At 43.7% G+C, this 13,744-nt stretch overlaps 1 protein-coding gene across 2 annotated transcripts; it reads left to right on the plus strand.

The window, feature by feature from the left end:
- The first annotated feature begins 453 nt into the window (after positions 1-453).
- Positions 454-13,443, plus strand: KCNA4 (potassium voltage-gated channel subfamily A member 4). 2 transcript variants are annotated; one of them, XR_006740844.1, is made up of 3 exons: positions 454-888; positions 3,726-4,426; positions 13,394-13,443. XR_006740844.1 is itself a non-coding variant. In XM_036427866.2 (2 exons), exon 2 carries the CDS (start codon positions 4,539-4,541, stop codon positions 6,546-6,548), a length of 2,010 nt encoding a protein of 669 aa, XP_036283759.1. In that variant the 5' UTR covers positions 469-888; positions 3,726-4,538; the 3' UTR covers positions 6,549-7,747. The 2 variants fall into 2 exon arrangements, 1 of the variants encoding a protein (XP_036283759.1); XM_036427866.2 differs by lacking the exon at positions 13,394-13,443 and having other exon boundaries at positions 469-888; positions 3,726-7,747.
- Positions 13,444-13,744: the final 301 nt, after the last annotated feature.

Consider the following 13,744-nt stretch of genomic DNA (forward strand, 5'->3'; position numbering starts at 1 on the left):
AACCCCACAAGCCCCTTATAGGGGTGGGGGTGCCACGGGAGCCGTAGAGAGAGCGGGACAGAGAGAGAAGATGCCCAGAAGCTCTCCGTTGTCAAGGCTGGACCTCCCGATCTCTTTTCGGGGCTCCGGCTCTGTTGTCTAGAAGCACATTTCAGCTCCAAAGGACATCTCTCCCTCCGGGATTAGCTCCTCGCCGCCGCCGGAGCGACAGCCAGGGGTTCCTGGAATGGTTCCCAGTCTTTCCCCCAGCCTTGGCATAGTGGGGGAGGGCCTGCCCATTTTTGGGGGGTGGGTGGGGGGTGGGTGCTGGCAATCTCCGCGTCGTGACTGCTCCCGCCCCGCTTCGCGGGAGGCGCCCCGGGTGACTGGCGCGCACGCCACACCCCTCGGCCTGGCCCCGCCCCCGGCGGCCTGGCCCCGCCCCCGGCCGCGCGCTCCCGCCCGGGAGGGAGGCGTGTGCTGCTCCTGCAGCCAGCTCCAGAGAGGGAGAGGGATGGATGTTGGAGGAGGAATCTGGGCTTAACAAGTGATTGCTGCTATCTAGGATTTTGTTCTTTTTTTCTGGGGGAGCCTTGACTTCCTTTCCCAGGCAAGCCCTCCCGTGCGGAACTCCAGTGGAGCCAGAAGTCTTGGGGGGTCTTCCCCGGGGCAGCCCAGGACCGCACACCTGGGCGCCTGCAGCGAGGACTCCGTGCTCCCCCCCTGGCCAGGCAGCAGAACTTGTTCCGTGGATATTCTGGAGCCTCCACCTGCCACACAGGCGTGATTCCTTCCACCCCCAGGAGCCTCCCCCCCCACCCTCCAGCTGTTGTTGCAGCTTGAGGGGGGACATCAAAACCAGCTGGGGGGAATTGTCTTTCTTTTTATTTTGGACCCCTCCTGGGAATGGTAAGTGTGATGCCTCTCTTTTCTTTCTTCCCTTTTCCACCTCTGGCTGGGAAGAAGCGGTGGGCATTGGAGGGACAAATAACATCGGGAATGTGACAGAAGGGCATGAATGGAAGGCGGTTAAAAATAAACCAGGAGGTGGGAGAAGGGAGGTGCAGATGCTGCGCGGCGCTGGGGGTGGGGGGTGGGCAGCAGTTGTTATGTTCTCTATCTCAGGGATGGGGTGCGTGCGCCCTGCTTCATGTGCCTAAGCGGGAACCTGGTCTGGAGGCGAGGGCGCGATTAAAGATGTCGTTTCCCCAACGAGGTGGTGTTTAGGTTTAGCATCGTTTGGCCTCATCCCAGACTCACCGGTTCCGTTCCTGTGGGAACAGCTGGTGGAAAGGGTTTGAATTGCTGCCTCTCCCAACACTTGGATTTTCGAGCATTTGAGCAACACATAGGGACTGTACAAATGGCGTGCGTTGAAGTGTATATTTCTCACGGTTGTTAGCCTTTCTGATGCTCTCAATCTCTCTTCTCTCTCTCTTCTCTTTGGTAAGGTTCAGGTACCACCCTAAGACAGTTGTGGAAATTAAACATGAAAACAGCCTTGCTGTTGGGAGGTGGAAGGAGGAGAGGCAGGATGCGGGGCTGTTGTTTCGGGGACCAGGGAATTGATAGTCTGCAAAACCTATTAACTTGATGGTGTTAAAGAGGAAGGGAAATTTTCCTGCCAAGTGTCCCCTCATAAAGGCTCCTGGGAGTTGGCTTGGTTATATTCTCCTAACATGAATACCTTGGGAAGCAGGAGAGATTTTAAGCCAGTCTGATTTGTTGGGTGGGAGGATTTTTTTTTCTTTCTTTTCCTCCCTCCCCCCCTTTTTCTCCTCCTCCTCCTCCTCCTCCTCTCCTTTTTCCTCTTTCTTCTCCTTTTTCTTTCTCTCTCTCTTCTTTAAGATTAGGGATAGTGAGGTAGCTGGTAGCCAGTCAAAAGAAGGATGATTTGCTTTTTGTAGGCTGGGGGAATTGGATAAACCAAACCTAGCAAACCTAAACTAAAAACTAAGAACTATTTGGTGGACAGCAAAAGCAGAGCAGGTGTAGGTCTCTCGCAGAGTTAATTGTGAATGAGAAGACCCTCTAATTAATGACCTTCTGGAAGTCAGTTGGGTGGGAGAGGGGTATACATAGTATACAAATTTACAGGCACTTTGGTTCCACTTTATTTTAATAGTGTATTTTAACTGCTTTGAGGGAGTTGGGAAGTAACCGAGCAAACTCTCCAGCTATTTGGCCTGTGGAAGAATTTAAAGGATGTCAGCCTAACCCTCCACATTGAAAACAGAGAATTAGAGGCCTCCCGAGGGTAAACATTTCAGAGTATGAGTTGATGTTAGGAAGGAAGGAAGGCAAAGGAAGAAGAACATCATGTGAGGCACCTTCACGGGTATATTTTCTGAATTTCGTGTCCCAATCAAGCTTGCCTCTTAGCCTAGGAGAAAGTATTCTGATTGGGAAGGGACATATTTTTGCCACTTCCCTGATTGTCACTTCATAAAACTCAGTGTGTTTAAGCTACTAGGCTGACAGGATTCAGCAAGCAGCAAGCAGCAGGTGGTCAAGAGCCAAATCCCTTCATTGGCTCCAGAAAACCATTTCTCTCTTGTACCCCAAGTGCTTCCAGTAATAGAAGCTAGTAGATGCACTGAATTCTAACTGTCCTTATCCTCCCCAATTCTTTGGACCACTATTCTGCATTCTTAGAAGTCCTGTTGGATAGAATGAAAGAATGGAAGAAGCAAGACTAGACAGAAGATTGGGACAGGAGCTTTTATAGGTTCTGGTGGAGAAGATGTGTTAGGTGGACCTTGGGAAATATAAACTAAGAGAGAAGGAAGGCCAGGAGTACCAAGAGATAGTGGGGACAGAGCAGGCTGCAAGGAAGATGTGATCTGGAAGTGGTGGATTGGAAAGAAAGGTGGGCAGAGAAAGGCAGAGAGAGAAGAGGGGAAAGTTGGGGAATGGGAGCTATGGATTAAATAATAGGGGAGTGTGATAGGCTGAAAACAAAGTCCATACAAAGTGGGATTTAAAACATAAGGAGCTAAATCCTTGAAAAGAGTGTAGGAGGAGACAATGAGATGAACATGGAGGAACTGCAAGGAGAGAAAATTATTATTAGAGAAGTGGAAACTGGGATTAGCTCCTAGGTTGTGGGTGGCAGGGACATGCTTCAGGGAGTCAGGAAGTACCAACTTGATACAGGCCATTGGTGGAGTCTCCAAATGCCCTGATGTCCTCGCATTTTATCCTTCCCCAGCTTCAGACTGTGGTATGAGGACATACACAACCTTACAAAAGTGGGATGGGGAGGTTGCATTATCCTCGGTTTATAGACGAGGTGATTGAAGCTTGTTCAAGTGCCGGGCCCTGGATTTAAAAAATCCATGTCGAATGTTTTTCTGACTTCTCTAATCCTGAATCAAGGGAGGTGGGTGGGGGGAGGACACTATATTCAGAAATATTTCACAAGTGGAAATTTTTTTAAATGCCTACAATCAATGCATGATGGAAATTGCTATAAAGCAACAGTATTCTTGTTGTGGAATGAAGAGAGAGACAAGAAAATAGACTGAGCTGAAATCCAAAGAAGAAGGAAAGAAGGATGTTTAGTGAGAAGGAGATTTAACCACCTGGCCCATGTTCCTTGGAAATTTATGGCTGCTTGGTGCTTTATATGGTTTGCTGGAGCACAAGAGACAGAAGTGTATGTGAAGGAAATGCTCAGTTTGCTTTTTATGATTTGATTCTTCTTTTTATTTTTCTTCCATGCTTGTTTTCCTTCCTTTTTTCAGGTGAAGTGCTTCTTCTGCATGATTTTAGCTGACGGATACTCTGCATTTCCTTGATCTCTATGGAGACCTCAGAGCTGGGTTTGCCCCTGCTGACACCTCATCTTGCACCACCTTCCACCTTCTCTACCTCCCAGGGTCTTTGCCCCTGCCGCTGATAGTTTGGCATTGCCCCTGGGTCCAGGAAGCCTGTGATGAACTTAAGGGGAGAGCCCGGAGGCTCATCCCAGTAGGTGTGAGGGACAATGGCTGGACGTACTTCAAGTCTAGTGTTAATAATAAGCAGTCACGGGAAGGCAAGTGCTAAGACGAAAGGCTTATCTGCATTGTGATGGACTGAGCTTTGGACAGTTTCCATGGCAGAAAAATATATGCCATCTTCTAGGCACAACCGCTGGCTGTCGGAGACTTGCTGCCTTTGAATTTTGCAGCAGCATCATCATCCACATCCTTATATGTATCCCCAAATTTGAACACCCACCCCAAAACAGGTGTCTGGGAGACGCGGACATTCTGGGACTTAGGCTTGAGTGTGCCAGGCTGTTCACCTGGACCCGGCCAAGCTCCGAAGAGCCATGTCGAATCCCTGGGGAAGACAGAGCATGGGGCGTGCTGATTTAAAAACAGAAAATGCAAAGTTGGACTGAAACTATCCTCCGTCTTCCAAGCAATCTGCTTAAGGGTTCCAAACTTACCTTACTTTGGTGAGGAAAAAAAAAAAAAAAGAAAGAAAGAAAGAAAGCTGCCCTATTTTTTTTTTTTTTCTTTCTTTCTTTCCTCTACAACCAGAACCAGCCATTTCCCCAAACCGCCACCATGGAGGTTGCAATGGTGAGTGCGGAGAGCTCAGGGTGCAACAGTCACATGCCTTACGGGTACGCGGCCCAGGCCCGGGCCCGGGAGCGGGAGCGGCTGGCCCACTCCAGGGCAGCGGCAGCTGCCGCGGTGGCCGCGGCCACGGCTGCCGTGGAAGGCAGCGGGGGTTCCGGAGGGGGCTCCCACCACCACCACCACCAACACCACCAACACCACCACCAGTCCCGGGGGGCCTGCAGCACCTCCCACGACCCCCCGAGCGGCCCACGCAGTCGCAGGAGGCGGCGCCCGCAGCCGGAGAAGAGGAAGGGCCACCACCGGCCCAGCAGCTTCCCGCACTGCGCCGACCTCATGCCCAGCGGCTCGGAGGAGAAGATCCTGCGGGAGCTGAGCGAGGAGGAGGAGGACGAGGAGGAAGAGGAGGAGGAGGAGGAAGAGGAGGAAGAGGAGGGGAGGTTTTATTACAGCGACGATGACCACGGAGACGAAGGCTCCTACACGGACCTGCTGCCCCAGGAGGACGGGGGCGGCGGCGGGGGGTACAGCGCGGTGCGCTACAGCGACTGCTGCGAGCGAGTGGTCATCAACGTGTCCGGCCTGCGCTTCGAGACCCAGATGAAGACGCTGGCCCAGTTCCCCGAGACCCTGCTGGGGGACCCCGAGAAGAGGACCCAGTACTTCGACCCCCTGCGCAACGAGTACTTCTTCGACAGGAACCGGCCAAGCTTCGATGCCATCCTGTACTATTACCAATCCGGGGGCCGGCTCAAGAGGCCCGTCAACGTGCCCTTCGACATCTTCACCGAGGAGGTCAAGTTCTACCAGCTCGGCGAGGAGGCCCTGCTCAAGTTCCGGGAGGACGAGGGCTTCGTGAGGGAGGAGGAGGACCGCGCCCTGCCGGAGAACGAGTTCAAAAAGCAGATCTGGCTCCTCTTCGAGTACCCCGAGAGCTCCAGCCCGGCCAGGGGCATCGCCATCGTCTCCGTCCTGGTCATCCTGATCTCCATCGTCATCTTCTGCCTGGAGACCCTGCCCGAGTTCCGGGACGACAGGGACCTCCTCCTGGCGCTGAGCGCGGGCGTGCACGGCACAGGGCTGGGGAACGACACCTCGTCCCCCCACCCCGAGGGCTCGGGGCACACGGTGTTCAACGACCCCTTCTTCATCGTGGAGACGGTCTGCATCGTCTGGTTCTCTTTTGAGTTTGTGGTCCGCTGCTTCGCCTGCCCCAGTCAGGCGCTCTTCTTCAAGAATATCATGAACATCATAGACATCGTGTCCATCTTGCCTTACTTCATCACCCTGGGCACGGACCTGGCCCAGCAGCAGGGCGGCGGGGGCAACGGGCAGCAGCAGCAGGCCATGTCCTTTGCCATCCTCAGGATCATCCGCCTGGTCCGCGTGTTCCGGATCTTCAAGCTCTCCAGACACTCCAAGGGCCTGCAGATCCTGGGCCACACGCTCCGGGCCAGCATGCGGGAGCTGGGCCTTCTTATCTTCTTCCTCTTCATCGGGGTCATCCTGTTTTCCAGCGCCGTGTACTTTGCCGAGGCCGACGAGCCCACCACCCACTTCCAGAGCATCCCAGATGCGTTCTGGTGGGCTGTGGTGACCATGACGACCGTGGGCTATGGGGACATGAAGCCCATCACCGTGGGGGGCAAGATCGTGGGGTCCCTGTGTGCCATCGCGGGTGTCTTAACCATTGCTTTACCAGTGCCAGTGATTGTCTCTAACTTTAACTATTTCTACCACAGAGAGACCGAAAACGAGGAACAGACGCAGCTGACGCAGAATGCAGTCAGCTGCCCGTACATCCCTTCCAATCTGCTGAAGAAATTTCGGAGCTCTACTTCTTCCTCTTTGGGAGACAAGTCAGAGTATCTAGAGATGGAAGAAGGAGTTAAGGAATCTCTCTGTGCCAAGGAGAAGTGTCAGGGAAAGGGGGAGGACAGTGAGACAGATAAAAACAACTGCTCTAACGTGAAGGCTGTGGAGACTGATGTGTGAATCCTGGTCTCCGCGCGCCATTGCCCCCTCGCCCCCAAGCCCGGCATCTCCAAATATATTTATGCACAGAGAGTGCAGTTATGAAAATGAAATATGCAAACGAATCCAACGCATACAGTAGTACACCATTCAATGGTTATACATGGCATAATTGTTATAAACTTGTATTACATATCAAATAAATGATGCATCTTGGAGAAGAGGGAGGCTTAAATAGGAGCAACTCAATCTTTATATTTTTTATTAGGATGCAAGAATTTTGCACATTAACTGGAAAGGATGTTAAAAGTTAAAGATGGCTTTGTGGAATGAGTGTGTGCGTTTGTGTGTGCGTGCTGTGTGCGTGTGTGTATGTATAAGTAAATTGTCAATGTTTTTTTTTAGTAATTGTGCAGTAATGGGAAAAGTTGGCATTTTGAAGTATTTACTATGTAAGAACTAATGAATTTGAACAGTCATTTATCAGTGCTTTAATAGCATCTCCTGTCTTTGGATTCCATGGTTGTTTTTTTAAAATTGTTAAGAATTACTATGTAGAAAAAAAAAGAAAGTGAATTATTTAATAGCATATAGGTCACAATTCTATCTTGGATTTAATTAAAGTTTATTTTTAACTGGAAATTAACTTTTCAAAAGGCTGCAGGGGTCTTTAGAAATTGTTTATATTTTATTATTAATTTTGGGATGATATGAGAGCAAATGCCTAATAATATGGGAGAAATGACATCAGAGAAAATGTAACAAGCTTTGTTTAGAAATCCCAGCACTGGAATTTTTTTTTTCTTTGCACTATTTTATATGCTGGAGATTGAGAGAGACTTCATACTGTGAATGTTTACTAATGTAACAGTTCAATGACAATCATTGGAACAATAATTTCTTTGTCCTATTTTATTGTTCTTTTCTTTGTGTGAGACTAAATGCCATGCAGATAACAGCACAGATTCCCTTCTCTTTTTAAATCTAAATAACTGATCTGCAAAGGGCCTCTGACGTCGAATTTAGCAACTGAATTCTTTTGAAATCGGTCTGTTACAATGATGTTTCTGAAACCATCCTATTCTTCTGCCTTTAAATCCAGAACAATTTAACCAAAGCTAATGCATGCACTGAAAGAATTAATGAAGAAATAGATGCCCAGATGCTACAGTGATTATGGCTTAAGAGCTTTCTATTAAATGTATAACATAAGTGACAGATTTATTAAATTTATTTCTTTGTGCTGCTGTATATGAGGAAAATGTGGGGATTCACCTCAGAATTTGGCACTCGATTCACTAAAATTGGTATCAGAAAGAATTGTGTCAAAACATGTGCTTTCAACATCACCATCATGATTAAAGGAAATCATGACACATATGAGTGTTTAACTCACCGCAAGGTGTTCTAGAATGTGAGCTAACAGTGATTGTACTTGCACTATTAAGTTATAATGAGATATCGGTTAGCAAACTCAGAATATGTAATAGGCCTTACATATTCTGGAAAAAAAAAAAAAGACCCAGAATAACTTTCCTCAAGCTTTTTAACCACGGACCATCATATGATAATAATATGAAATTTACCTCTCTTTTAATGTTACTTAAAATTCAAAGTAAATCCAGTGTTAGGTTTAAAAGCAAAGCTGCTTCCTTCTCCCCTTTTCTTCCCCACCACTTATAGAGAAAATTCACTTGAGAATACCATGGAGAATGAAAAGCAGCAAGCAGAGGAGTTGATTGAATGTGTAGACCAAATATCTCTAGTGGGCAATAGAGAGTGACAAAACAAGGAAATGCCATCTTGAAACAAGACTTCAAAGATGGCATTATCCTCTATTTTGGATTAGAAGCAAAAGTATGCAACAAGCATGACACTAGCCCTGTAAGGCTACTCAGGTTGGCCGCTATTTATTTGGAAAAGTCACCCTGTTAATCTCTGCACCACAGTTTCCTCAATAGTAAAAAAGAGGGCGCATGATGTCTCTGCTACATCAGTTGTTAGGGGAAAGCAAATGAAAACATGTGAAAACTCTGAAATAAGTTCCATATAAATGTCCAATTTTATGTTTAAATTACTTTTAATCTTCCTCTAGGAGATTAAGAGCCCGCAAGTTACATCTGCCTTATTAGGATGCTGTGAAAATCATGGGTAATTTCTTTAATTCAGGGCTCCTTACAAGGAGTTGATTTGCAGACACACAAGAGAGCCTATCATTAAGTAACTGTTGCAGTTTCTTCTTTTGGGGGAAGATTTCATGGTGTAAAGATGACCCCATGGACAAGGTGCCACCTCTCTCTTGCTGTTCTCAACTAGGTCTGGTTATATCTTAAAATAGTTTAAATGCATGCTCTCCAGCTTTGATGTTTCTTGAACATTCTACAATAGCATTAGCAATGACGTGGCTATGTTTGGAAGGAAAAATACATTGTATTTCATTTGTTCTACAACACTCTTTTAAATCAGAAAAGTTATATTACACTTAATTGACGGTTTTAGAATGAATAATTCTGAGAACCCAGTCATTTGGGGACCCTGGGGCTTCCTTTTATTGTACATAGTTTCTTTTTAAGCGTAAAAGAGTCCGAAAGTGATAGTCATGGGCTTTTATTGGTAACCACTAAATGTATGGGTTTTTTCCCCCCTGCAAGATCCATTCATTTTAGGATGTCTGGATCTTGATTCCATTCTGAGAAGGAAGCAGTTAAGTCCTTAAGACTTGTACAGGGCACTTCCGTGCAGAATACTTGTCTTTCAGAGGATGTGTGAAGGTAGTCATGGACTTATAGCATTTTTCCAAGTCAAAGCTAGGTAAACTAATTAGCACTGTTTGTGACAATTTTATACTGAGAAATGCTCTTTCAGGGGCTATTTGTAACTAATTTAGGCATCTTCATCTTCTCAGGGGCCCCCATACATGTTTGGTTATAAGATAAAAGAGAAGTGACCCATTTAGAGATTTGAATTTTTGGGATCTGGGATCCTTTAGTTGCTTTTCAGATGATAATACGTTACCAAAAGTATCATATTTGAGGGTCATCTTAATCAGAATCTTTTCAAGGGTGGATGCATTGTTCTCTCTTGCAATTAATTGCTTGAAGAGGAAACAATTATTCATAGCAGTTATGGAGAAGAGAGGAGGACTAAATATTCCTTCCTTTCTGTGAAAGGGAGGGAGCTCATGGGTGCCAGAGGAATGACAGGTGGTTAGGAGTCCAGAGCTGGCTTGTTGACCATGGACACATCATTTCATCTTCTTCATTCTCAGTTTGTGTTTGGTTAACGTAAAGTCAGATTGTTGGGCTGCATTATCGCTTGAGTCCTTCTAGCACCAAAATTCTGTGGAGTCAAAGGAAGTATCAGACCAGCTTGATATTTTCTACGTGCCCCTCAAGTCACACCAGCCTTGATTTTATAGTTAAGAACAAAATAGTTTCAAAGCCTTACTGTTGGGTTAAATGCAGCACCAGGAGTATGGGATTGAGTTTTTAGAATGTAAACTAAGCTGAATGAAGAGAGTGTACTTTGAAGCTATTTATTCTAACCACTTCTAAACGGAAGAAAATCACTTAATAAAAAAAAAATAACTCTTCACTCTCCAACACAAATTGGTAAGTAAACATTTTGATTTCTGGCTTTGTCACAGTGCAATCTCATCAGTAAACACAGTGTTCCGACCTGTGCTGGAAAACTCATTTTATGCTCAGACACATGTAGTATTTCAGAGTGCTGCTGCTTTCCTTGTCAAATTTGTTTTGAACAGGACCGCTAAAGCTTTGTGATACATCTTTTCATGAGGCATGTGTTGAAATAGAATGCAATATATGAAGAAGAAACAGTTAAGATATATGTATATATTTATATTTTTTCATTTTTTTAAAGAAAGTCAACACCAACCAAAATAAATTTTTAATTGCATTGGAATCATAAAACTAGTACCCCCACATCCCAAGAGAATCAGAAATAGTGTTCTCCATTGTTGATTTTCAGGCCTGTGATGCATCTTCAGCACTAACATTGCAGCTATTTCTAGGTAAAATGGGAAATAACACTTAGGTTTGGTTTATATTTTTCAAATGAATATGTGATATGCTCATGTGCAGGGTGCAGAGGATAACATCCCTGTTTATATGTTTGTTTATTTTTTATTGATACAGTTTAGAATGATTATGGGGGTTGTCATTCAGTGACAAAGGGGCCTGTTCCAGGAAGCCTTCCTGACCCAAAAGTCATTCTGATTACTGCAATGGACATTTGGTGTGGACAAAAGGTACCTCTTGGTTTTCTTGCCTGCAAAGAAACTTGACTTAAAGCACAGGGTCTTCCATGTAACCATTTTAGGTTAGAAGATAATTCCACTTTTTGGTATGGAGACCAGTATTCCTGTTTGAAAGAAGGTTGAATGAAGGGTTTGTGTTCAAGATTGAATGAAGCAGAGCTATTTTTGCAGTAAATGGGAATATGTACTTCTGAAATATAAATTAAGACTAGGGCTGTGCTAGGAGTTTTATTTCGGACTCGGTTTTTTGTTTCCATAGCAGTCCCAATTTCTTACAATATCTTTTTTCATAAAAAAAGTATGTTAATACATATCAGACCAGATGGCCCAATTTGAGGTTCAGAAAATATGGTTACTTTATTTATAGGTAAATAAATTAATCCCAAGGCATGAGTCGGGGTGCTTTGAAGACCATAACATATATTTAATGAGCTGTAGCTCTAAGTGAGACTCTAACACCCTCTTTTAGACTGGTGGGTAATAATAAATGGGAATGGAATAGGAATAAAGCAAATAATGTCCTAAGGAAGGTGTCTTGCTATTGTCTAGGAAAGGGTATTCCCACATTTACTGAGCATGGTATTGATAACATACAGTTAATTGTGTTTTTTTTGTTTGTTTGTTTGTTTTTACCCATTTGCTATTACTGGTAACTTGGAAGAAGGCTTTGTATCCAGAGTACCAGGAGTGAAATGATATTGGTAGTTAATTCACAGTGAACTAAAATTATTTGCTGCATAGATGTTCCACAACTGGTTTCTCATCCTAGGTTGTCTTTATTCAGGCTCAGAATGATGGTCTCCCATTAGACAGCCAGTCTAGAAAATGAATGTTATCAGAAGGAAACAATATAGTACAAAGAACCAATAAATACTCTAAAACTAAAAACTCAAGCAAAACCTAATGGAGAAGTCTGTTGTTCAAGCCAAGGTGCCACATTCAGCAAGAGAAAATATGAGGGATTCAGGGGCAACTTTGACATGGTTCCTCACCATTAATAGACATAACCAAGAGGTGACTATTGTGGCGAATGATGCAAAACACAAATAAGTTACTGAAGAAATATACAAGTTAACATTTTCTGTGAAAATGATAGAAATGCCAACTTTATCATTGGTCTTAATAGTAATTATTAGAAATAAATAATAGATATGGAAAATATGCTTGTTTTCCCCCCAGTTATTAGCAGTATGTGGAAATGTACTTGAAATTTATTTATTTATTTATTTATTTATTTATTTATTTATTTAGAATTCTGTAGATCAAGGTTGTATATATTTGGGGTCAGAGAGCATGAAGGCATTTTCATTCACAGCTTCTTAAGCTCCTGGCTTTTGAGGAGTTAGTTACATCTTCAACTAATCAAAGCAGTCCAATAGCCCCTGTGGATATCAAGGAAAGCTGTGCCAATGCTGAGCCTAAGAATTATATTTGTTTTAGAATACATAGATTAATACTATATATCCATACATTTATGTCATGTATTTCATATTCTGCCTTTGTTCTGGCAAAAGGTAGACAAGCAAAATGAATAGAACGAGTCATTGAAGGAGGCTTCTTGGAGTGTAGTGAAAGTGTATAATTCCCATGTGTTTGGGAGAAATGGTAAGTCTTAAGGATTGAAAAGCCTTTCTTTGCACTCTAAATTGGCTTTTTGTACCATTGTCATAGTGTTATTAGGGCTCAGCTCTGAAACATTACATAGTAAAAAGAAATATGAAGTTTCTTTCCCAAGAAGGGTTACTTTTTATGTTTTATGGAATATTGCAACATTTCTTTTATTTTTCATAGACATTATTCCTGTTACATAAAGGTTGCAAATAGCAGGGAAACTAGACTATCTGGCTCCATAGATCTATTTTGTCCTCTCTAGAAATAGCCTTACTTGAAATCATTATATTTCTGTATTTTTGTTGTAGCTGTTGTTTGCTATGACTTTCTGAATTCTCTTAGGTTCAATTCCAGCAGTAAAATGTCTTAGGTTATTGTTGGGTGTTTTTTGTTTGTTTGTTTGTTTTTGATGAATGTTACAATATCGCTCAGCATTACATACAAAATTATAAAATAATAGGAAAATCCCATATATCTTGGAAACCAGGGCTGTATTATCTCAATTCTCTCAATAATAGAGGGCTATGTTAGTTAACATAGAGGATACATGCTATTCTATTTATAAGCTTAATTCACTCAGACCTTAATAGATTGATGGTTCCTATGGAGAACATTAATGGTGTTTATATCACCTGAGCAAGTTTTCTTTCTCCTCCAATTGGTAGGGATCATAATCCAAATGAAGCTTTTATTTGCTATCAGGCATAGTGGGAAGTAATTAATAAGGCTTCCACTGGACTGAAATCTATCAAGAGGTAATGGAATCTCTAGAAAATGTAGTATAATTTATGTTTATTTGTTTGCCGTTCCTTGTTGATGTCATTGTTGGCATTACTGTTGGGGGGTGGATTTTAATTTTTGGATGATTTAACTAATAGTAAAATAGCTTTGTTAAGAAGCTAGACACTATAAGTTCCACACTATCTTTTTTTTCTCACCTGAGGATATGTTTCCATTGATTTAAGAGAGAGGAAAGGAGAGAGAGAGAGAGAGAGAGAGAGAGAGAGAGAGAGAGAGAGAGAGAGAGAGAGGTGTTAAAGAAAAGCATTGATTGATTTCCTCCAGTATGTGATTGGGAATCGAACCACAATCTAAATATGTACCCTGACTGGTAACTGAACCAACAACCTTTTGGTGTGTGGGACAACATTCCAAACAACTGAGCTACCAAGCCAGGTCTCCAAACTATCTTATTAGCTTGAGTAGTATCTCTATTTCAATATTTTAAAAAATTATTATGCAATTTGGAGATTGTTATTTATATCTAGAACCATTCATTTGGGGGACAATTTATCGCATAAATATGATTCATTTATTCATGTTTTTT

The sequence above is a fragment of the Pipistrellus kuhlii genome, unplaced genomic scaffold (genome assembly GCF_014108245.1).
Source record: "Pipistrellus kuhlii isolate mPipKuh1 unplaced genomic scaffold, mPipKuh1.p scaffold_m20_p_9, whole genome shotgun sequence".
In the NCBI taxonomy this organism is placed as follows: Eukaryota; Metazoa; Chordata; class Mammalia; order Chiroptera; family Vespertilionidae; genus Pipistrellus; species Pipistrellus kuhlii.